At 39.1% G+C, this 25860-nt stretch overlaps 2 protein-coding genes across 5 annotated transcripts in view; one reads left to right on the forward strand and one right to left on the reverse strand.

Moving 5' to 3' along the window:
- The window catches only part of wu:fc17b08 (ligand-dependent corepressor), a 30244-nt gene extending 14147 nt beyond the window's left edge, over positions 1-16097 (reverse strand). The window contains exons 1-6 of one of the 2 annotated variants that reach the window (XM_034681279.1): positions 15921-16096; positions 3401-3466; positions 2359-2438; positions 2087-2219; positions 1496-1816; positions 1276-1372 (exon numbers count right to left, since the gene is read on the reverse strand). In XM_034681279.1, coding sequence (XP_034537170.1) covers positions 1276-1372; positions 1496-1816; positions 2087-2219; positions 2359-2438; positions 3401-3466; positions 15921-16017 — 794 coding nt within the window. In that variant the 5' untranslated portion in view covers positions 16018-16096. Of the gene's footprint in view, positions 1-1275; positions 1373-1495; positions 1817-2086; positions 2220-2358; positions 2439-3400; positions 3467-15920 lie in introns of both variants that reach the window. The other variant, XM_034681280.1, reaches the window with a different exon arrangement.
- Positions 15472-25768, forward strand: morn4 (MORN repeat containing 4). Of its 3 annotated transcripts, none has more exons than XM_034681284.1 (5): positions 15472-15490; positions 19825-19898; positions 21523-21637; positions 22118-22227; positions 22320-25768. In XM_034681284.1, the coding sequence occupies exons 2-5, from the start codon at positions 19832-19834 to the stop codon at positions 22466-22468; spliced, it is 441 nt and encodes a 146-aa protein (XP_034537175.1). In that variant the 5' UTR covers positions 15472-15490; positions 19825-19831; the 3' UTR covers positions 22469-25768. The 3 variants fall into 3 exon arrangements, with proteins under 3 accessions (XP_034537175.1, XP_034537174.1, XP_034537173.1); XM_034681283.1 differs by lacking the exon at positions 15472-15490 and adding an exon at positions 18175-18273; XM_034681282.1 differs by lacking the exon at positions 15472-15490 and adding an exon at positions 18568-18624.
- The last annotated feature ends 92 nt before the right edge of the window (positions 25769-25860 follow it).

Raw genomic sequence — 25860 nt, forward strand, 5'->3', positions numbered from 1 at the left:
AAGGCTTGAGTTCGAAAACTTTTTATTGGCTTGCTGTGATGATTGTTTACAAAATTTGCATCAACATAAGAAATAGGAAACAAAAAGAAGAGAAAGGGCAAAGAAACAATGAAGGTAAAGCAAAGGAAAGGGCAGTAAGTGGAGTACATAAAGGTCTTCCCGTGGCTCAAAAAGCTCAGCCAGGAGGAGGGATTATTGGACAATGCAGTAAGGCAGCTTTGCATGTAGCTGTTAAGCAGGGCACAATAACTATGCCGTACAAAATGACTAATGTAAATAAAGCTCTTGACACTTTGTGCGTGACGTTACCACTGAACAAGCACAGCAATAAAAGAGTAAGCCAGTGGAGGGTGGTTGTATGTATTAAACTCAATACCTGACTATTCAAAGTGTGATCATGCAAAAGAAATGCAGTTAACATCTAGAGGTCAAGAAAACTCAAACTGTTTTTAAACATTTTTTAAAAACTGTCTCATCTGGTTCTGTTTGGAGTCTTTATGACTTAACTCCAGAGAACTCTTAAGACACAGTTTAAACAGATACTAGCCTTCTCCATTCTACACTGAGGATAGAGTTCATGCTGCTGTTAGATTCACTGTCAGATGACTGCAGGAGACAGCTCCTCTCTGCTAGGATTGATGATCTGTTTTAGATATATTCGGCTCTCTGAGCAGCACAGGATGAGAGTGCCGAGCCATGGGTGCTTAATTAATCCAAATGAAAATTTAATGATGAGTGATCACTGACAGTATCAAAAGGCTCTGACCAATAAGGGCAAAGGAGAACCACACTAAAGGTATAAAATGATAAACCTCATATGAATACAGATTTAGTTTAGATTGTTTGATTAAGAATGATATAAAATAGTTTTGTCCACTGAGAACATCATTTCAACTCTTGGTATCGGTGACTTATGTGGTTTTGTGTTATTAGAAGCATGCTTTATATAAAAATTAGCATTAAAACAAATTAGTTATCCTTCATTGGGTGAGAAACACAAGGGTAAAATCCTTTTACTTGTTTCTTATGTCATAAAACATTTCTGTTTTGCTTGTATTCATTTCAATCAAGCTTTCAAATAGATAACTGTTTGCTACTAAATTTCAAACTTCAGCTCTCAGTTATTGCATGAGCATCGCTGCCAATACATGCAACCTTGTATATTATTAAAAAATATATACTATTTTTTTGTTGTCTAGCTAAACTCCACTGTCACACAGAAATGACTGCTGCTGAAGGACTGGACTCTATTAGGACAGAGAGAAAGAAACTTACCCTTTGATCACGGGGGAGGCAGGAGAGATGCAGGGGCTTCGGGCAGGCAGGATGCTGCTGTAGCGACTCTTCTTGATTGACAGGTCAAGGACTCCATCTGTTTGAAACAAAAAGGCAAGAAAAATGAATTCAATGTGAAGTTCAGATGAACCTTTCAAGCACTGCTGTAGTTAAGTGCTGAATGAGCTGTTCGGTGAAATTCTGAGATAGTTGAAACTACCTTGGTCACTAGGCACAGCCAGGGGCTTCTTGATGGTGAGGTCAAGAGGAGCATCCTGGTCTGCCATGAGGAGCTTACTGAGGACAGGGTTCAGGCTGTGTACAGGCCCGGTCGAGGAAGGAGCGGGGCTGGTGGAGGGAGGAGCCCCTGAGATGGAGGGCGGGGTCGGCAGGCTTTGGTCAGAGAGAGGCTGAGAATCTGAGCGACTGTCCTGAGTGGAGCTGGTTTTTGAGGTATATTCGGCAGCAAATTGTTTGATCATTCTCTGGAGGATCTCTCGAGCCACTACTGGAATGTGTGGGTCCGCAAAATTTGGCACATCTGGAGGGGAAAGAACAAGGGATGACTGTTAACTGTGGAAAATGTGAGTGAAAATACGAGTGATCACAACCACATGAATGAAGTCAGATGGTTGTTTGACTTTAGATTTATTTCCTGGAAAGAAATATACAATTTCAAACAATTCATAGAAGCTTGACATTTAATAAAGCCTGCCAAGAGATGATAGATGATCTCAGGCTACCTTTGTTTCATAACAATAAAAATACTGTTTCTCTAGCCTCATTCCATCACTGAAACATCAGGACTTACCTTTTCTGTTGAGGACTGCATGGAGAAATTCCTCAGCTTGTCTCTCTAGTCGGCTGATTGTGGTTTGATCTTTAATCTGGAGAGGTTTGGGTGAATCTTCAAGACCCTCGTGGCTCAGGCCAATTAAGTGTTCCTGTTAAATGAAAAAAAAAACAGATTAACATTGAACATTACATATACATTTTTCTTTATGTAGATTGAAACTATTCAGACAAAATGCATTCATCAATCAAAGAATATAAGGAGTATAATAGAGAAGAAAGTTATCTTACCTTTACTTTGTCTCGTCTTAAACAGCAGAACAGACAATTCTCATCAAATGACCAGTCAGACACTGTCGTGGGCTCAAAGTCTGTGGACACAAAACAGAAGAAAGCGATGAAATACAAAGGTGTGATAGATATTTCATTCCTTAGTTTAAAGAGATGAATTTAAGGTGTGTACTCTTTCTTGGAAACGGATGCTCATAGCTGGTAAAGCATCACTGATGAATGTGGCTTTTGATTTTTCACTGGAAACTTGACTTAGTACCAAGGTTCCTGACACAGAGTAACATCGCAAATGTAAGGGCTCTATTAAGAAGGTCAAAGGCTTTATCGATGCAGAGTTACTTGACAAAGAAACCGACTTTACAGACATATATTCACCTTACATTTTGCCCTTTTTTTAAAAAAAAATCTTTCTAAAAACATATTTTCATGTTTTGTGTTTCTGTCTTGTTCTGCTTTATCAAAAACACAACCACTGTACTGTCTCACTTCCTAATAACAAGGTTGTTTGAAACTTATGGTGTCCTACATTTGTGTTCACATTATGCTTGAGCTTGACTCAATAACAGACATGTATGTTGGAGATGAACGAAGGGGTCTTCATTTAAGTGTTTTGATTCGTTTTACTGAGACTGTAACCCAGGCTGACTCAGTTTAACTTAGTTTCCAGCAGCCTTTGTCTCTGGCTGTTGTTACACAAAGACTGATCTTCTTTAATGGCCCTCTCTCTGTAAATGTAATGAAAACACAAATAATGCCCACTATTGTGTTACTGACATCATGCATTATAAAAATGTCTGTAGGACACTGTAGACTTTTACACTGGCCCCACGCCATCCAAAACACCAACTTTGTAGCAACACAAGGCATCTTCTCTTCTGCAGCCAGAGGGGCTGTCGTACAGAGTGAATGCAGTTGGGTACCAGAGGGTACAATGCAGCAGCATTGTCATAATAGGCAGAAAACACATTATGCTTAGAAAATTCCTATACACGCATATGACCATGGTCCTATGATTTAAACAGGAATGTGCTGTGACTCTTACCTTTAAATAATTTTAGGTCTTCCACCAGCTCCGGACCAAAGAGACCATCAAGAATGCTTTCAAAACCTGAGGAGAGACATGGAATTCATTAAATATTCAGTTCTCAATGTGAATCCAACAACGGCACACTGAAAAATTAAATTGCCAAACAAACGTGAGTTCAGATTCACACCTCGTTAAGGCCTGCTTCTCAAACCAGCATCAAAACATAGAACTCAGAGAATCAATGTTTGAGACAACCAAAGCTGCCTAAGGGCCCAAATTAATTTGTTGTACACAAAAAAACGAAACAGCACGTTTTACATCACGGACATTTCATGTGATGAGATCTTTTCCATCCACCCAGGCATGTCTTTGCCTGTCTATTTCATCTCCACAACCCCTGAGAGCAACCAAAGGCTTCTGTAAAAAACCACAACATATTACCAGCTTTCACCCCAGGTTTTTACTTCAACACTTCACACAAGCGCTTCATCCGCCTGTTGCCAAGCAACTGAAGCACCTACAGAGTTGGGAGTGACTGCATGTTGTTACATTAAAAAGAAATAAGACTGCTAGGTGATGGTGTAGAGGTATCTTGTACCATGCGGACAGAATAAAATCTTCATAGTTCACTGAATCAAAGTTTCACTTCAAACAAGTACAGAAGGCTGGCTGCAACAGCAGAACATTTTCTATCACATATTAAAGCTGAGGAAGAATCAAATCATTACTGATGAGAAGGCAGCATCCTACTGTCCCATCTGTTAAAGATACAGCGCGTTACTCTGCACAGGACTTTGCTAAACACTGCATTAACATCACATGCAATATGTGCATATGGCTGCAGGGTTTCTGTGTTAAATCCAAAACCCCTACATGCATTAAAAGAAGAAACCAAGCGCTAAAGAGGTCAAAGGTAACATCTGTCTACTCAACTGGATCATCATGAGAGCGAACTGCTCCAAATGTACCAAGCAGTAAGAGCATTACAAAAAAAACAATTCAAAGCATTTAACATAAAAATCCTTTTTTTTTAAAGCTATGTAAAACACTGACTATCACAAATACTAAACTAGGCCTACACTGGATGAATATGATCATTTAAATTAGCCTCTTGTTAATCAACTTCACATCATAACAAAGGCCTGCTTACAGGATATTCACACAGATAACAAGTGAGAGAAATATCAGCTTACCATCCACTCTCTTCCCAAACTCACAGTGAATTCAGCAAAAGCTGTCATCTGTTAAAATGCCCTCGCTCTGCTTCCCCACAAACTCCCACCCACTTCCAACAGCCAAACATGAAGAGGGAGAGGGGGGTGGGGTGGGGGGGTGGGCTAGCAAGTGGTGAAACAGGCTTGCCTATAGCTGCAGCGTGAGTCTGTTTCTGGGTTAGTGCACAGGACTTCAGCTGGAGCTATCCAATCCTATTTCTGAAATATTTCAGAGGCAGTGGGAGAAAAAGTAGGTCATCCACTTTCGTTTGACAGAGCAGCAGCATGACATCAAACTACTCTTCAGGAATTACAGTTAGGGCATTTTCAAATGTGTCATACTGTAAACCATGACTTTGAGGCGAATTTAACACATTTCTACTGACGGAGCAAAGTGCGGTGCTGAGGCTGACGCAGGGAGCCTACCATTTTGGAAGCAGCAACCTAAACTTAAAAGCACGAGCTGCATGTATGTGCACTGAATGAAATATTGATAGCGTGTACAGCTAACATGCAAGCCCTACAAAATAAATGAGTGTATAAAAAACACAGAATAATGGTCGTCATTAAAATGGAACAATACAGAAAACAAAAACAGCAACGTGACACTAAAGTGAGCGCCCTGTGCTTAACCACAGCTGATACATTGGTGGGGTTGAAACACCCTGTGAAGCGTTCGGATGGGTGCAGTTTCTGTTTGAGGGAACATTCAGTTAATTAAGCTGAAGAGAGAATTAGGCCACCATTGAGACACATTTCTGGTTTGATGTGAAGTGATCAGCCTGCAGATACAATAACAAGCAGAGGCTACAGAGGTCCAAAGTGATAATTAGAAAAGAAAGAGAGGAGCCAGGTAGAAGGTGCCACCAGGCGAACACCTCATTATATTAAAACTTAGCAAGGATTAATGAAAAGACAGGACAAAGATATCAGGTTAATGAGACTGACGATCTTCATCTCCTGCAAAAACTGAGGGGATAAAAAAAACACGCCTGCAGGCTGGGGACAGAAAACATGACATTGAGTTGTTGTTGCATTTCATATTTGCGTGCATATGTTTTATTTTAGGAGTCAGACATCAATGCCAATCATCCAGCTCTGTAGGGAGACTGACTGAGGACTAATTGTTTTTAATTTAACTTTTTAAAGTACAATTATAACCTTTTAATTGTTTTTGATTATGAATCATGTTCATTGTGATGTTGCCGAGGACTCCAAGTGCTCACTCTTGAGCTCTTGTTCTTTTTAATGTTTTCTTGTTTGCGATTCAGGACATTGTGTGATTTTTCTAGAAGCAGGAAACACTTCATGGACACAGTTTAGTCTACTCTCCTTGCAATCACCAACTGTTGTTCTCTATTTAATCTGAGACATACTGCAGCCTGCCTCTACGCAATTTATAGCCAATTGAAGGCAGAGATTCTTCTCACAGAGGTATGCAGAGTTGAAAAACACAAAATAATGTGTTGAAATAAAAACAGAATCAACTTCATCATAGAAATGGTTAACGCAACCTTTTTAAAACAAAATATGAATCCTAGTGAAGTTCACCTTCTAACCATGAAGAAGTGACTCACTAAAACTTCAGGCTAGAGGATGCCACAGTTGGTCGATTGTCTCACCAGATGATTAGACTCCCAACAGCACCAGTGTTGACAATAACACCCCACACTTTACAGTGTAGTTGTAAGGATGCCAGAGTTTCTACAACACTCAATGTTTTGAAACCACATGGTGACATCACTGTCTCTCCCCTCTTCTTTCTATTTGTCTACATCCGACAAAATGTGTGTTCTGTTTTTGCTGAAGGACCTAATGAACCTCCGTATTCACCGACCTGTGCCTGAGAAGGGTTAACGGTGTAGTGTGTGTGATGGAGGGCGCAGCAGAGAGACACAGCAGGGACACACAGCAGGCAGGAAGAAACGCACCTTTAGCTGCAAACAAAGCCTGGCACCTTCTCAACACTTAAATGTTTGTGTAGAGGACTTGACGAGTTCAGAAGTTATTTCGAGCGTTAACGCCGTGAAAGAAACACTTTCTTTATCTCTTTCCATCGTCTCTATGTCTCTCTGCCACTGCTGCCTGCTGTCCCGTCTCCCACACTCTTTTGCGGCAGCTTCAGGTTGAAAATATGACTTTTTTTAAAAAAGCTTTGGTACTTTTTGAAACCAAGTAACATAAATAAACAGAAATTAAGAATCCAAATGGACACATTTTATCAAATTTTTAACAACTGGATTATATTTGTTACCCCCAAAAGAGCAGATTTTATTTGATCTCACTGGTAATATTGTTTTGTAATTTGACTTTTCAATTTCTGTCTGGTTATTGATGATTTTTTCTTTGACAGCAGCGGCAGGCGACCACCCTGGTTCCATCTTTAATTAAGCTGTAACAGAGTTCTTTTGAAGTGAATAAGTGAGCCTTATCTGGAAGAGTTTATCCCAAGCAAATTGTCAGGTCCGTCCATAAGAGGTCATTGTGTATCCACTATTATTGTTTCTTTTTCACAATTGCTGGGAAAATTTAAGTTATCAGAGAAGTGTGGACACCATAATGGAGGTACAAAATCTGATCCATGGTCTATGACCTTACCTTCTTTGGACTCTTATTCCAGGAAGGGTGACGTTGTGTTTTTTCTGGACTCAAAACAAACAAAATTGGAAGGACTTTTGTTTTTACTTTTACTAATGTTGCTATACTGCTGCATCTACCTGTCCATTCCGAATAAACATACAATTAAAAAAATAATAGAATAAACAGAAATTGTATCATTTCGAAGCATGCGATATTAAAAAGTATCAAAGTGTTGAAAATGTTGGAAACCTTACTTTGTATGCTCAAAATCTGTTCTTAAGACTGATGTAAATCACATGTGAATGATGTGTGTCACAGCACTGTGTAACACAACCATAGCCGGCCCAACTCTCTCTTACAGAATATTTGACAACTTTATATCTAATTTAATGAAAGACAATAATTGTCAGAATGTTTTAAATAAGTGCTCACGTAAATTTTTTAACATAACCGTTTTGCCAAACACAAAGCAGAGCCTCAGAATTTTAGACAACAGAAAAATCTTCCACATAGATGTTTGTTGTTCTTGTTTGCTTAATTGAAAAGCAAGCAAAGAAGCGTTAAAAGAAAAACTCTAAAGAATTCTGGCCAGCACACAGACCACTATAGGCTTAAGACAAAATATTATGTCACACAGATGCAGAAAATGAATTTGCCTTCAGCCTTGTTCTGACCTACATCTCCAGCCAATCAGAATGAGGGAGGAGAGGAAAGATTTGGAGAATGTGACAACCTTGCCCTTTACACCAGCACTTAGAAAGAGAAATCCCACAGATCTAGGATCAGCTTAACCTTCCTAAATCCCAACCTTAACCTATGCGGTACGTCACTCTGAATTGAACATAATGTGTGATAAACCCCTCTTTGCTGCTTATTGCTGCGGGTTGGTAGTGTAGGCAAAAGGTCAATCTTATTTTAGCAGTATGCATTGCACACATGTTTGATGTGCAATCAAATGGCAAAGTGCACAATCGTTATGATGTGTTCCAGTCAACATTGTCAGACAGATGAAACTCAGATATTTGTGATTCAGAGCATACGCACATTTTAGCTTTACAATCATAAACATGCACCAAAATATTCTAGTGTTAATGCTGGAGGTACATGATCCTGATAGTTCCTGGAAAACCTTATATTTCCTGATATCTTATAAAAAATAAAGATCAGTGAGAGCATCGTAGAGGACTAGTTAATCCAAAATAATCCAAAAAATAAGTGTGAGCCATTAAATGTATGAAGAAAGATGTTCAAAGCTCAGTTTTTATCAGCAGCAAAGGCTGCAGAATTGTTCCTGACTTCTTGTATAACCCTCATGGTAAAAACAAGGTGGTTAAAATGTTGAGTTGAGCTTCAAGTGACTGCAGTGCTGTATCTTTTGGATGACCCACCCTTCCCGCTGCCGCTTTAGTGCTGAGGATGTACAGTGCTGCATTAACCCCCACTCAGCCCATCCCCCACTGTAGCTACTGTACACATGCTATCTCAGAAGGAGTGACCACAAGCTTGCAGAACAGGAGCTTCCCTAAGCCCATATTAGTGTGCAGCCAAAACCAACCTTGCTTAATCTGGCACCTCTGATCACCGTCTCTGTAAAAACAAGGAGAGGTGGATCCATGATGTATAGTGTCTCTTCCAAGACAGCATCCGATTTTAAATGTATACTCATGCTCAGTTTGTGAAGCTCATGACAGAGTTATTTTGTATGAAGAGGGTCACAGATATCCCTGAGCAATATTCTATGAGCATGTAAGACGGAGCCGAGGGCTGAGGATGAGTGCAGAGATGACAAAGTTGCACAAATTAGTCGAGCTACAGTACATGGCTATTTTCATCCCCACCCAGCCCTCCATCACACAGAGACCAAGCCTAAAGCCCAACCGTCTAAAAAGTGTTACTGTTGCCTGCTCTGTTATCCACACAAAAAAGGGAACACACTGGAGGACAGACACTAACATGCAGAGAAGTGTTTAAAATGTCATAACACATTGTTTTAATTACAAGCAAAATACAGTAGCGAGATCACGCTATACAGTGGGCAATGAGGTGGCAGCTTTGAGCAGCATCTACAGCGGGGAAAAACACACTCCATGAATACTTAACGTGATCTGATGCAAACTGACAGTCAAATGATGTAACACAGCACACAGCATAACTTTGAATAACAAATATGAGACCACCATGATTTAAGCAAATGTGAAAAAAGTAGAGGCACGCACATACATGTACGCCCATGCACACACACAGATAAACACACGGTGAAAGACTGCATTTAAAATGAAAGCATCAAGGCTTTTAGCAATGTTCTGCAAAATGTTAACAAACCACAGCCAGCTTTCTTTGTAAATTAGGAGAATGTGGGACAAGTGTCCATAAGAGGGGGCATGCTCAGGCAGAAAATGGGCCAGCTGAAGTTTAAATTATAAACAAGACAATCTGCCTAATGTCAATACGTGCTTGTTGTTTGTTTGAGGAAATCTTAGCTCCCACTTACACGTCAAAAGCAAACATGAATAACTCACATTCCAGGGATTTTCAAATGTTTTCTGGTTCCAAATTTTTCCAAATCCACACACTTTCAGCCACACAGTTTGCATGTGTGGGCTGTTGGTCCATGAACACATGTACGGGCAAACATACAGACAATTGTTGCTGCTGTTCCAGGGGGACAATTGCTCTTGTCTCTGCCCTGCAGTTTTACTGCTCACATTAAACACACAAAGACAAAATGTCCCATTTCAGCGTCAGCAGGGTGGTGGTGGCGTGCAGCCCTCTCCACCAAAAAGCCAAACAAAAGTGCGTCCTTGTTGTCATGGACAGAATATGCCATTCTGCAAGCAAGCCGGCTGCTGCTGTTGTCATGTACTCTGCAGCGTTACAATTAATGTCCAAACACAAGGGACATTTGTCAATCATAGAGGGAGGACTGAGTAACTGAGCTCTCCTGGGTCTGTGTGGTGGCAAGTCAGAACGCTTTTTATTCTCTCCCCATTTTCTTTTCAATGAGCAGCACACAGCCCACCTAATACTGTAGTCTCTTAGCTGAATAAGTTTGCTGTGGACCACTTACCATTGTTACTGTAGACCCCACCATCAATTCTAAGTAAAACGGGCGGCGCCAAGTGCAAACCCCTGACAATGAGCAGTTATAGGGAGACTATCGAGACAGAGAATGAAGAAACAACAACGGCTACAGCATCAGAAGTCAGAAGTGTAACTTTGGTTTAAACTGGCCTTTGACTGAACGTAACAATCAGTTCAATCAGAGTTAGAACTGGTCTGTGTTAAATATTCTATATCTCTTGTAAAGCCTGGTTTGTACTTCTGCGTAGAATCTATGCTGTAGGTGTGAAAAGACCTGTACTTACTAAGAAGCCTACACACATAGCCTGACATGTTTATCCTCTAAAATGAAACTGTGCATCAAGACAATACAGATACAGTAATAGACTCGTGATTGGTCGACTGTTTAGCATCGTAATCTCCTGCACATACAACATTTCCAGTATTGGCGCCTACACTGATTTAGCGTGATACTTCCTTCTAGCCTCCCTAGTAACATTTGGGGTACAGTTGGGTGACTTTATGAGACAACGCAGCAGGAAATCCTCAGCAAAATTCACTTAAAGCAAGTGTCAAGGGTGATGACAATGTTTATATATTGCAGCCGGTGTTCTGACTACTTTTGCTGCTTGGTTGAAAAATGATACTGTAATAATCTCCAGCAGAGGCAGTCAGTTTGTGCTCTTCAGTGATGTTTTCAGGTCATAAACAGGGGGAATTGTACTGTAAGAATAAGGACAGCATGTGTTGGTATGCTAATGAGACCCTTTCAGGACAAGTGTATCTCAATACACCAATATCCACTACTAAATAATGCCCACACTTCAAAATCACTTTATATCTCTATAGATATATATCTAGATATAGATATAGATCTATATATATAGATAGATCTATATATATATATATATGGCCCTATGAAATCAGATTTTTTTTCCAAATTCTGATTTTTCCATTTTAATTTTTTAGAATTCTGTTTTTTACCCATTTACACTTATATCACCACCATATAGTGTGTGCTTTTTGTGTCAGTGAATAAAAGGTCTGTTAATGAAATGCAAAAAGTCTTAAATTTAGGATTTTTGGGCGGGGGGGGGGGGACTGTTCAGCTCCGCATTTTGGAGTAAGAGATGAGTTTCGTAGTTTTTGTTGCAGACTTAGCCGTTCTTTCTGGTGGCCGCTTCGACATGTTGTTTATTTCGGGAGGGCGGGGGTGAGTGTTTGTGAGGAGATGCACGGGTGGTGCCACGAATGGGCGGTCCCCGGAAACATTTCCCCCAGACAAACGTTCCTTCTCCTCATGATGACAGCATTTCAGTCACATTGTGTCAATTTCATGATCCGCATGTAACAGTAAATTCCGTTTTTATTGGCCAATCATAGGGCCCTATATATCACACTACTACTCTCTCCAATTGAATTGAAGGAGTGAAGGAAATCCTATAGAGGGATTACAAAATCTTTTTTTAAGATTTCAGGAGAAGTAGGCCCATATCCTCTTTCAAATAATGCTCATAGGGTTGACAAGCTAACAGAATTCTGAATCTACGCCTACGCATCTTGATAGGAAACGCTATTCTATAGAACACTGTTGTGAACCCCGAAGAGCAACATGCAACAGGATGAAAATAAAATCTAAACGTAATGATTTAATCTTCTTAATGCAGGCTCCCTGAGAAACTGAGGGGAGCCATCTCTCCATCACTTACTGAGTTTCTATCTAAACCCCTGTGATTCCCCCAGCTGTATAAGACAAGAGATAAACACTTTAACATGCAACACTACAAAACTTTATCAAACTTAATCAACATCAACATCTCCATCGGTTTTAATGTCATCGCTTCCTGCAACGGCACATAACGACTCCTTTAACTGATGAAAGAATTTGGCACATCTATAATACACGCCTCGTGCATACATTAAACATTTCAGCAGGGCCTATGCATAGCAGCCACTTTATGTGAGATTGATCTCATTTGACATTTTGAGAACAGCAGTGTCAGAAGTGCTGTTCTTGATTTCAAATTAGCTCTTCTGTCATGCAGTTTGAATGCTGTTTTAAATCTATTTTAAATGTATGTCAAATACCACTGGGGAAAATGAAGCACTTAAGAATGTTAGAGCTTAGAAGTGGTCAAATATATTGTTCTACGCCATCAGTTAGACAAAGAGGGGTCAAAGAGAGGGGAAGCCATGACTGTTTTTAGATTTCATTTTGGAATTACATGCACAGAATCTTCCCAGGCAGCTGACTGATGTTGAAGCTGTGCACTGATACTGTTGATGGTATTGTGAAGCCTATTCTCACTACTTATTTATAAATAAAACTGGCTTTTAGTTCAGTGTTTAACTAGAAAACAAAACAGATTAACAATGATATTTGGGAAACAAAGTTGTAAAATTGTTTCTTCATCAGCACAAACCACAACACTGCCGCCAACTCCAGTATGCTTTTTAGTAGATACAATTTTCAACTTTTATAATCTTACTATATAATATTTGATCATGAAATCTGTCTAATAACTGAGATGATTGAAACAGAAATTTCAAATGTACTATCATGCAAAAGGGGATTTCTGGTACACACCTAAATCCTCTAAGTATGGAAGCCCTAAGTGGGCATGTAGCAATACATTAGATTTACTCAGTTTTTCCATGATAACAAAATAATGTTGGTACAGATGAAGTAATGGAAACTGACCCACTGGGGATGCTAGAGTAAAGTTAAGAGGATCATCCAAGTCATGTGAATATATCCTGTGGACCTTGACAGCAACACATCCAAAAGTTATCATGAAATATCTTAACCAAAAATGCCCACCTCAAAAAGGCACTTAGAAGTCGAAAATCATGAAACTAAATGTTTGTGCAATCAATCTAGTGTAAGCTGGGATAGACTGAAAGACTGAAATACTTCAGGATCAATCCTGGTGGTGCACTTACGTATAAACAATATAAACATTGTTTATATTCTCAACATTCCTGCTTAAGCCCTCATTTAGGGATTTTACTGCTATGCTAGCTTCTATCAACGACACTTCTTAAGCTATATTAGAAAAAATACATAATTTTTCTTAAATAATCAAGCTACCCCCCATGCACAAAAAACAACAAGCTCAAACTTCAACAATGTATCTTCATATTTGTTTAAAGCTCCTGTGAGGACTTTGGGTTTGTGGCGGTTTTAGTATCCCATCTTACCTCTCTACAGATTTTGTCCTATTTTCTGACAAAACAAGTCATCCTGCCTTCTTTAAACAGAAAACTGAATCACCTACACAATGTAAATAATGAAAAAATGTCTGTTTCTGCAGCACAATCTTCAGATTTTATCAGACACCGACCCCCAGGTGCAATTTCAGACATTAAAGTTGACCACTTAACAACCCATCAAGTCTCTCTTTAAGAAGACCATCAACATTTTAGACAGGAAACCTCTCAACTTCCATTATTGCAGTATAGTCAGGAGGTGTAATGTTTTAAACATTGAACATTTTCAAACCTACACTGACATCTGTCTGGTTTTTAAAGTTTTAATTGGACTTGCCCCTCCATCATTGCTCAAATTTATAAAAAGGAAAAAACACAATATGATACTAGAGCACAAACTAGAGGGGACTGTGATGTACCGAGATGAAAAACCAAATTCAGCCAAATGGTAGTGTCTGTCAGAGGCACACAGTCCTGGAACAAACTACCAGCTCACATTAGGGAGATTGAGAACTACGGTACCTTTAAAAAAAACACTTAAACATTAAAAACAAACCAGTCATGTACTCATGAATAATCTGTTTCCTCATTTGATGCCTGTTTCTGGAGGCTTTGGCCTCACCTTCCATCCTGTTTTTATAATGTCACAAACATTTTGTATGTAAAATGTGTTGTAAGTCAGTTTGCGTAGAGTCCTGTTAACTGTTTTGTGACATCCTGTCATTTTAAAACTTGTTGTTTTATGTTTTATGTAAGTACCTACCTTAGGACTATGGATGAAATGTAGCTATTGTGCTAATATTTCACATAAATGTGTAACACTCTGATTTCCGGTGCAATACCTCATAACCATGTGCAATATTATGATGTATTCCATAACATGTCTTATTCATCTACTACATGTGCACTCTGACTTAGGCTCATTGTAACTTATTTCATGTCTTTAAAAGTACTTCTTTACCTTTCTTTGTACAGATAGTATTTTTATTTAGAATTTTTGGATTTGTGTTTAGGTTTATATATTTACTGCCCTTACTGTCTTGTTGTGTCCTTACTATCTTGTTATGTCCTTACTGTCTTGTTGTGTCCTTACTATCTTGTTATGTCCTTACTGTCTTGTTGTTAAGTACCAGTGTTCCATTCACCACGTCAAATTCCTTGTGTGTGCAAGCTCACCTGGCATTAAAGCTTTCTTGAATCTTGAATCTTAATTCCTGCATATTTACATTGAGACACACTGTTGACATGTTGATTAATGTGCATTGTCCTAATCAAATAAACTCAAATTCAATTCAATTAAACCATGTAAAAAAAAACAACAGATCATAATACTGAGTCTCATTTTCTCAATATTAATTTCAAGCTTCATCATAACCAGCTTAAGACTCCTCACCAGGTATCTGGGCTTTAACCCTCCTGTTATGTTGCGGGTCAAATTGACCCTTTTAAAAGTCTGTTTTAGGCCATATGTGCCTTCCAAACCAGATAAATGCAGCATAAAAATCTGAGCAGCATGTGACAGAAGATAAGTCGTGTTAATTTATCAACATCCCTTCATACAGACTTTTTTTTTTCCTATAAACAAAAATCTCTGTCATGTAAACTATAGTATTTATATTTAGGGCTTTCCAATGTACATTAGAAAAAAAGTTTTAACATGAATTTCAATGAAAAACGAGTGAGTTATCCTCTTTAAATGAATGAATGATCTGTGAGAATTAAAGAACACCATTGTACTAAATCTTGATTTAAATGGTTAGTACTGGAATTAAAAATTAGATTAGATTTTTTGGGGTTCTGACACTTTTGGGTCATTGAATATGCCCCGGGTCAAATTGACCCAGGAACATTATCGCTGTTCCAGAGAAACACACATAACAGGAGGGATAAGGAAGCTTGGGAAACTATGTAACGTCAGAAGTTGGATACAATGTAACATCGTCGACAACTGAAACTCCCCCAGCAGCAGCAGCAGCAGCAGAGGGGTCTCCACCACTTCCTGAATGCAGTAATGCGCGCCCCCGGCACGCCATAAAAGCAAGTAAGCTAAATGTTAACTGGAAACATCCAACACGGTCATTTGTCGCCCTCCCCCATCCAAAATACAGTATCATCACACGGGAGCGCGCATTTTAGCAAACAGATCCTTTTAGCCGACGCAACGCCGAGACACTCCCTTTAAAACAAGCACGGTGCCCTTTAAACGAACTAACGTTACACCAACAGATTACTTAAAGCCACTTGTTTTATATAAACACAAAATAAACCAAAGGAAGCAACATAAGCAGAGCAAAAGAGACGCAAACTGCAACATTTAACTCTCTGAGTATGAAGAGTTGAGGTACACAAAGTCGCTCGGAGATGCCCGGAGTGAGTCCGGTAATAGCTGCTTATCTACACCGATAACGGGTCATGCAAAGGCGAGAAACCGTCCATAAATGTGGAGAGTGCGTAACTTGCATTGTCCTTACCCACGCAGTGAATGAGTTTGTGCCTCCACGAGTCAAGTTCCTGCCGAAAGCCGCGCCTGTCGATTGTGCATTGCTGCCTTTTACACTGACTCGCCATTTTCTACCGTTCTTGTCTGGCGGGCACCAGCACAGCTCAGCACGGGAGGAAGAGGAAGCGAGCGGCTGTGAGAGCGCGCGCCCCTGTGTCGAGCAGGAAGTCGCTGAGGGAAGCGCTCTAATGTATCATTCGTCGTTCCTCAGAGGACCCAAACAAAACACTACAATGTTGCAATCAAATTAGTTACTTTTATTTTTTTCTAATATGTTTATTGCCTTTTCCTCGTGAAAGCGTCAAATACAAGGGATCTCACAATAACAACTCCAATAAAAAATATACCATAAATATACATTACACACATTTAAAGACACACCCATACTCAGTCAACTTAAGCCTTCGGATTATAGAAATAAATATCTCCTTAAGACCCATTTTTACAGACTAGCTTTTATGTGACTTCATTCTTTTTACTTATTTTTAGTTTTATTTATTATTATTTTTAGTTTTCGTCTGAATAATTAATTGTTTAATTGTATTTGATTATTATTATTATTATTATTTTTATTTAATGTTTTATGTTCTTAATTTATCCTTTTCCATTTTCCGCTTTCTCTGGTGTTTGTTGTCTTCTTCTTCTTCTTCTTAAAACCTTTTTATTTTGTTTTCCTTTAATGCTTTTATTTACTTATCTTTTTAAAATGTATTTATTTATTTATGTAAAAAAAACTCTTCAACAATGATTTATTGGGTTACTGTCTCACCACTTTAGTCTGTTTCATTTACATTTATTCTTTACAATCTATGGTGCTGTATTTTTTTTTTTGCATTGTTAGGATTTCTACACTCCTCTCTGTTTGTTAAAGGTTTATTTTGTCTTCCGAATCCTGCCATGCTTTGCTTGTCAAAGCATTTTGTAAACATTTTTTTTCAAGGTGCTATACAAATAAAGTTATTTTTAATATTGTTTTTAAAGCCCTTGTTCACAGCTTCAGTGATTTTACAGTCAACATTATTGTGCAATCAATCATTTTTAGCCTATCATTGTAAACAAAACAAACAATTTGCCTGAGATTGATTTGAAATGGGCAATAAAACCCTCTGATTTGAAAAAACTTTCAAAATTACATCAAATTGATCCTTTAACTGGATTTTCAGGAGCAATGTAAAGTAGTGTTTTAAATATAAGGTTTAAATCTTACTTTGCCCAGCCCTGAAAAAATTCAATCTGACAAAAGGATCAATAAGATATTGTTTCTGACCTATCACTCTACATTGCTATTGGGATGTCTGTGCACTTGAACTTTGAAAAATATTACACAACTAGACCACACAAAGCTTCAGTGTTTTTCTATGGATTATGAAACTAAATTATGTCATCTACAAATGCTGAAGTAACAGCAGTAAAGGTAGTAGTATGGTGGTAGTAGTTGTTGTTGATACTGTTGTTGTTGTTGTTGTTGTTGTTGTTGTTGTTGTTGTTGTTGTTGTTGTTGTTGAGATAGCAATAGTAATATTAATTGAATAATGAAATCTATAAATTCCAATCTCTAAAATATGTACTTCAGTTTGTAGCCTACATTTACTAACACATGATATAATGGCACATCCAGCTAAGTAAGCTCAAGGTCTCTCTTTCTTTCTTTTCTCAGGTCTTTCTTTCTGCTGTGATTATGAGTGCTTCAAAGAGCTCCATCAAAATGTCTTTCATAAATATGTCTGCCACAGTCTCCAAGCTTTCACACACTAGACCAATCAGATAAAGTTTTCAACTGGAAGAAGGACAGTCATGCAATGAAACAGCTCAGCGGTCAGGCTGCAGTGACGCTTCTGTTATGGTGCCTTCAGGTACTTTGGGAAACAAGGAATCCCTGAGCTTTTGGTGCTTATGAGTATAAAAAGAGGCACTACAACCGACTCAAACAATGGCTTTGAAGACAAGAATGGGTTTCTATTAATTATTAGTCTTCAGAGGTTCTGGGAATTTCAAGGAAATAGAAGAATATAAGGTTTACATTCAATAACATAAGGATACACATAGGTATTTCAATACAGCTGTTGTAGTAGTGGTTCCTCCCTCTAAAATATAAAAAAATGACTCTTGCATGTGTCTGTTGCATTTTCTTCTTACCTGTGACTCTGTGAGCAAGCTATTGCATCCAAAGCCTCCTTCAAGGACCTTAAAGACTCCTCAACTTGAAATTCCGAGGAGCACCTGAATGCGACATACGTTTCTCAGCCGGTGTTTTTATATTTTTACGCCCCTACGGTTTTGTATTGTGGTTTCCATGCTTCGAAGACGCCCAACGTAGCCTACAGGTAAATATGAGAAAGGATGATATTGAAAGGTTTGGTCGCTTTTCGTAAATACATCTGTTGCAATAAGCTACACCCGACTTTACTGTAATAGGCTTGTCATTAAAGCGATAGCCTGTCCTGCAACATGCATGTACAGACTGCCGTGGACGGAACATATTGACAGCTTAAGTTAGATATTTACAGGGACGTCTGTCTCAGTCTTGCTGTGAGCTGGTGAATTATTTAGGCCTGTCCAGTGGCAGTCGGAGGGGTAAAATGACACCTGACTCACATCTGGTGGGAAGAAAGAGAGCTACTACACAATATTCTGATCCTGTTCACAGCAGTGCCACAGTCACGTTTTTCAGTCATGTTAGTACTAGAAGGCTTCTTCGGCCATGTGCGCTTTTTAGTGGGTTTACACCTCCATCACATACATAATCTGGATAACCTATTGAAATGAATTACTAGGAGTCCCTTCACTTAGAGTTCAATTACAGGGGCATGCTCTTACATCAATGCTTCTTCCCAATAACAATGACAATATTTTCCACTAAATGAAAAAAATCTGAAACCTTCAGAAATATGAAAATGAAATAAAATGTAAAGCTTCTTGACTGAAGCTATCTGTCCTGAAAATAAACCCTCAATTTAATTTAAATACAGTGTTGGGTATTGCAAGATTTTTTTTTTTTAATATTGGTCACTTCTACTTGTAAGATACTGAGCTGAATGCATGACTCTCTTTCTTTGTTTTCCCATGTCTCTGATTAAAGGTTATACCAAATTACAGTTTGTATGTGCATTAGCAGCACAATAAGCATGCTTTCTTTACTGTAGGGGTTCCCAAAGTGTGGGTCAGGACCCCCTGGAGAGTCGCGAGACACAAATAGGGGGTCGTGAGATGTCTTCCAGAATGTTATCTAAAAATAGCAAATTTTACTCATTATTTTAAAACAATATTGACAAAAATAGATGCTAAACTTGAAATGAAACCTTGAAAATAGAAAATGTAATGAGTTTTCTGCCTTTCTTTTTGCCAGATGACTCCTAAGTTTAGGGTTAGTGAACTGTTAATTATCAAAAGCATTAGTAGCAGTAGGTTAATTCATAACGGCACAGGAAACACATCCACATGCTCATATAGGTAGGCTAATTTTCTGCAGACCAGCTAAGTGAAGCCACATTAAATCTCTTTGAGGGACAGTGGGGGTCGCGAGTCTTTCGCACCTATATTTTGGGGCTGAAAAGTTTGGGAACCCCTGCTTTACTGAATAAAGACTATACTGAGTTTCAGAAGTCTTTGCTCAGAAAAAGGTGTAACAACATTCAGAATGTTCTTCAGAGACAGTAACTACCATCTTTTAACACTGTGAGTGTCTTCTGATCCATTCACAGAAAGGTCAGAGGTCAAGGCGAGAAAAAGAAAATCATCTCTCACACCAATTTCACGCTGAAAACATGTCTAAGTTGCATGCTTGTTGTTTGTGACGTAAATGGCTCGTCACCTTAATTATACAGTCTATGCTTGTCACTGACACAGATGTGCTCTTGTTTTCTGTGTTGAACCAGGGGTGACATGACTCTGACCAGGGGATCTTTCACTTACGCCAGTGGGGAGGAGTACCACGGCGAGTGGAAAGAAGGCAAGGAAGTCCTGTTTATGTTTGTGTGCAAGCAGAGATGAGACACACTGTAAATGTGTTGCTTTACATTTTGTGTTCATTATGCTGTCGAGGATGTTATCCTTTTCAGATGCTAAATAAAGAAAAGAAACACTGAAATACTGACAGAAAATGCTTCAGTGTTTATTACATTATCATTGGATTTAAGATGTAAAGTTGTGTTAGTAATCAATAACAAAAATGGAACAAACTGTCTCAGCATAGTGACAATGATAGATGCTTTTGAGTGTTATTTTGGCGAGCTTCTGTTTTATTGCTCTTGGGGAATAATATTTCCGCAAAAAATTTTAAATACAGGAAGTTATGTTCATCTTCTACAGTTCATTTGAAGCATGGAATCGTGATCATATGCAGGTAAATTAGGGCTTTATCTAACACTGCTATTATAAAGGAGTTAGCTAAGCTAACATGTACTTCATTTTTAAAACATCATCAGTCCTGGATAAGAGAAGGTATTCAGAGCTGTCACTACTTGGAAATGCTATACAAAGGAAATGTTAGTATTTTCATCATTAATAACATTATTTTAAGGAGTGCAAATATAACAGGGGTAGTAGTAGATATCTCCCTGCTCATGACTCTCTATCTAATAAGTTAAATCTCCCTGTGACACCGAAATGTGTTGTCAAAATGTTAACCTTTGGCAAAGATTATGAGGATGCTTGCACTGCTTGAACTTTTCCCTACACACACAGACAGCAATGCAAGTGACATGCAAGCTCAAGCTATTTAATCAAAATCCCAATTAGCTAGCATTGGCGACCCATGACGGACAGAGCCAGATTTACCGGCTGAGGATTTGTCAAATCTTCTGGATTAGACTTTGGACCTGTTTGGGAAACCGTAGAGAGTCCTCAGTCAGCTGCTCATGAGAAACCAAATTAGTCATAAAACCTGGAACAAGAGCATACAGGGGCATTTACTGTGCCATACTGGGTTTCTTAGCAGCTTTTAGGTGAGCTGAAAAATGATTAATGTCCACATCATTTCAACCTTCTTTTGCCCCTCTGAGGTAATTTTGCCTACTTTTCCAGTGCAGCGATTACAGGTATGAACCATCTGACATGATTATGAGCATCAGCAGTGAATCACAGGCTGCTGGGAAGGGAATGAGAGTTCATTCTTTGACTGTCTGGATCCTAAAGTAGAAATCCCTCCTAAAAAATCTGCTGGATTAGAGTGCCATAATTCCCACCATGCAGGAGGCAGATGGGACTCCTAATTCAGAGGTAAACCTTTAGCTGACAGCGAGGAGGAGGAGGGAGGGGGGGGGGGTTCTTAGAACCAAGCACGTACTGACTCGTGACATATGTAGAAGCTCAAGAGAACCATGTGAATATAAAACACTGAGCTGCATTGGAAGGTCAAATGTTATGCTCTGATAGTTTGTTACACATTATCGAAATAAGAAAATCTATAAGAGTCTGAGTGGTGTTGTGATGATGACACTCGTGTACATAAATGTGTTTGAACAGATGGTATCAAAATCTCATATCAAGGCCGTTTGACTTGACAGGATTCCTTGTGTTTCCATCATGTGTTTGAAGCTTGATCCTTCCCTCTCTGATGGTGTGCAACTTTCCAGGTCGGAGGCATGGACTCGGTCAGCTCAAGTTTCAGGACGGGACCTGCTACACCGGCCAGTTTGAGAACGGACTCTTCCATGGCTCTGGTGTGCTGCTCTTCACAGACGGATCCAGGTGTGTCAAGCACTCTAAATGTTATATTATTATGAAAGTATACAAGGTAAATTGATCGCTTCACAGGCTGTAAGGCTGCTACACATAATAAACTTTCAGTATTTACAAAAATAGGATTTCAAAACGTTAGGATCCAGACTGGGAGAGTGGGGAAATTGCTCTGAGCTGGAACAAGTTTAGACTGCCCTGCAGCTGTGGTTTATGTGGAATGGTGTTTTGCATTGCTACAGAGAAATAAACATACCATACAAATGTTTTACATACTTTGGCTGAACTTTTAAAAAGCACTGCCTTTATTCATTTAGAATACTCAGATATATCTGTTTCTTCTTTTAATCTTTATTGTATTGTATCTTTTTATTATTTCAATTCCATTCCTGAGGGTGGGAGGTAGTAAATGCTTGTAAATGTTGATGCATATACCAATGCATGTTCTTTGTTAACAATAATAATAATAAGCATAATTCTTCTCCACATAAGGTACGAAGGAGAATTTGCACATGGAAAGTTTCAAGGCACCGGAGTCTTTGGCCGATATGACGGCATGATGTTTGAAGGAGAGTTCAAAGATGGACGTGTTGAGGGATATGGTAAATTCTGTTTGGCACCACTGGCTCAGTTTGTCTGTCAAAATGTCAATGACTCACTGTGATTGGTCTCTGATTGCTCTCTGTGCCTCCAGGCTTATTGACTTTCCCCGATGGAGCTCATGGCGTCCCACGGAATGAGGGCTTGTTTCAAAACCACAAGCTGCAGAAGAGAGAGAAGTGTCCAGGAGTGGTGCAGCGAGCGCAGGCTTCAGCTTCCAACGCTCGCACCCTGGCACTTTGACTGTCATGGACCCCGGGGGAGACACAGGCATGGTTCCAGCACCTTCTCAGAGGACCTCAGGGATGCGTACCCACTCCAGATCGTTTTTCTGGGTCTTTCTCTATTTTTCAACATCACTTTCTACTTTTCTTCCTCTGCATCTTCCTACTTAGCCTTCACAGTGGCTTGGAATGCACATGCAGTTTGACCAAACCAAGGCTTTCTGATGACTGAATTGAAGTGCACAACACCATGAAGCACACCTTTAACTTCTCAAGTCACGTAAACACCGAATGCTGCTGTTTTTTTCTTCTTCTGATTATTGTGCTCATAAAAAGTGTCTTAGTGTTTTCTCTTGAATAGTGATTCATACATCCAACAACCAAATATAGGAGAATATAGGAGACCCTCTGACCGTCTTTGACACCTCAAAGAGGGTTTTCTGTCCTGCATTAGTAAGAGGTTACAGTAAGTCTGTTAATAAGATAAATGTGGTGCAGTCATTGCAGCAGAGTGTAACTTTAAGGTACCCTGTTGAGTTTTTGAATACTGGTAGTGCTTTGAAGCTATGTGTTTTCACAAATAGGCCCCTGTTTTGTTTGTATCATGCACAGGCATGAGGATGCATGCACACGAGCATGTTGGCAACATAATACACAGTCCTGCAGAAGGCTTTATGCAGTCCTGCTGAGAGACAGTTGGTGCTACTTTTTAAGAAACAGCAATGTGCCCATAGAGCCGGTGTAGGAAAAGATGGCATCTCAGAATATCCTAATCTCAACGGAGCTCATTTCTATGATAAAAAGATTTTGCTTAAAGATGCAGAATCTGTAGGCCTTGTAGGCCATAATTATCTTGTATTATGGATGCTATTGTCCACTAGTGTGCCAGCAGACGTTGGCTTGGGAAATAGTCAGTATAGAGCAAAATGTCAGAATGCATTGGCAGTCATGTAACGAATTAGCTTTAACTAATGTTTGAAAACAGATATCTTGATGCAATCCATGCTTGGAAATTCTTTTTCAACCCCAGTTCATCCTTACTTATTTTGTGCTAGTCAGACTATAAACAAAGGCAATGCACGGCAAAAGTAATGTTGGCCAGAAATCATCAATGACTAGTGGCTGGCTTCACTGAATACCCTGATAGGCAAGCCACCACTCCCAGAGTCATCATGAAGCAGTAGTCCAGGGTTGTAAGATTGAAACATGGGATGTTCTGAAGCAACTAATTTGCCAGTCATTTAAACAGAAATTAAAATTCTGACTCACCAACTAGTCTAAATGTTAGAAAACTGTGCATTGTTTATCTAACACGGCTAAACATGGGATCACAGCAACTGCGGGTAAACAATGTTTAATTGGTTTGCAGAGCTAGCACCACCAGCCTTCGGTCCACCTTGCAGGTTGATATCCACGTCTGTGCGGGTAACTCATTGCTCTGGTTGAGTAGTTATATGCCAGTTTGTAGACACAGCCTACACATGTGCAGTGTCACGAGATGCCTGCTGTCAACTGTGCTTGTTTACATCTGGGTAGTAGAGCATTATTGCATTAGGACATAGTATGTAAAATACTTAAAAGTTTAGCTTTAAAATGGTTTTCTGAGGAGTATTCTGGGATTTGCCAGACCTTGTAGATTTGGACAGTATTTCATTTTTGTGAGAAACAGTGAATGTAAACATGACACTCCACAGGGCACCTTAAAATCTCATCACAAGTTACAGCGATATTGCAAGCTTGATCTTTCTAGGAATGTATTTTGTCACTAGTCTGTGTCCTTTTAATGGATCAATATTCACATTTGCCTTAAAGATGTTTTGGTACAAGAGTGCAGTTCAAGGGTGTCCATCTGAAAACATGAACACACACATTGCCCTCTCTTTCCCCTCTCCTCTGCATCATTCCTCCCTAAGGTGTCTGTCATCTTAATGAATTTGAGGTCTGTTTGAAGTGCGCCCTCACTTTGTGACCCGCATTGCTAAGCTGGTGCTGAGTTCCTGCTCACATCATTCACATCCAGTCCAGCAGCTCAAATACAGCCCAATAAAACCTCTCAGTGCTCTCCCAGTGGAAATCAGTGGAGAGGAGATTTAACTCTGCTGGATAATTTCCATGTATAACCTGAGAGTAAATGATGAATAATCCTAATTAAATGCATCAAATTAGGGATGTAGATCTTAATTGAGGCAGCTGATTGAAAGACTTTATAATCAGATGTATATTTAATGGTACTTGATTTGATTTATGTGTTTATTCTGTGATGTGTGTAAATGGATGTTGTGTTTGTTCTGACCTCTCAAATGAATTTACAGACAGTACTTTGATTGGTCAGCTAGAAAATTGTGTTACTGAATTATTTAAGACAGTGTGGTTGAGTCTTTTCTGAGACTTGTGTATGAAACAAATATAGCCGATCACAGGTATTCTGTGGTTACAGATGAATTCAGTGTACTTGAATAGTTAATAGGCCTTACAAAGCATTAGACGTGGCTTGTCTGGGGTTGCCTACACAGAACTTCAACCAAAGACAATCAAATGATATTGTAGGTGAGGGAGCCTGGAACATGAAAAGCAGATATGTGTGTTATTTCTTCCAGCTGATCATTAAAGACAAATCAATAAGGACAAATCCACATAGGGCTTCAGTGCACATGACAGAAGATTGAACAGAGAATAGATATGAGGTTATGCTGTAAATATTCCTTTACTTTCTGTTCTGGATTATTGCAGTTACTGATATCATTATTTTACTTTAGAGGGGGGAAAAAAATCAATAGTTAATATTGTGAGCCTTTCCTTGCTTTTAAAAGCCCCTTTGGTACAGTGTGCTGCAAAGTGCAATCAGAGAGATTAAAGGTAACATTAGACAGAAAGTCAGACCACTGCATGCGTCAGTCCCACTATCTACTAACACACAATCATACTTTAATGTTTGCTGTATGTGCAAAGTGTGTAATGTCCTATATTTCACACAATATAGCACTATGTTTTTCATCTCTGCTGTCGGGGACAAGATCTGCTAAAGCCTTCTTTGCCTACACACACCCATGCCTGGGTGGAATTGAATTCACAAGAATCCCACATCCATTTCCAACTGGAAACAAATGGTGCTTTAAAAGCGTGCCTGTCCAGACTATCACCTGGAGAATATCATTGCCATGGTTACCTTTTTTTTTCCTGTGACTGTAGAATACTGCTTTGAGTGCTCTTATAGAAAACGACTGCACAGTATCCTCTCATTCTCCTTGAAAATGTGTGATTATGATCACAAAAGTGGTAAACAGTTGATGTGTTTAATAAAGAAGTGTTGAAAGACAAACATCTTCATTTGAAGTACTTCATTTTTTTTGGAGCATTATGCTGCCATTTCAGTTCCCACACATGAGGGATGAAACGTGAGGCATATGCAGC

The sequence above is a fragment of the Notolabrus celidotus genome, chromosome 4, assembly GCF_009762535.1.
Source record: "Notolabrus celidotus isolate fNotCel1 chromosome 4, fNotCel1.pri, whole genome shotgun sequence".
In the NCBI taxonomy this organism is placed as follows: domain Eukaryota; kingdom Metazoa; phylum Chordata; class Actinopteri; order Labriformes; family Labridae; genus Notolabrus; species Notolabrus celidotus.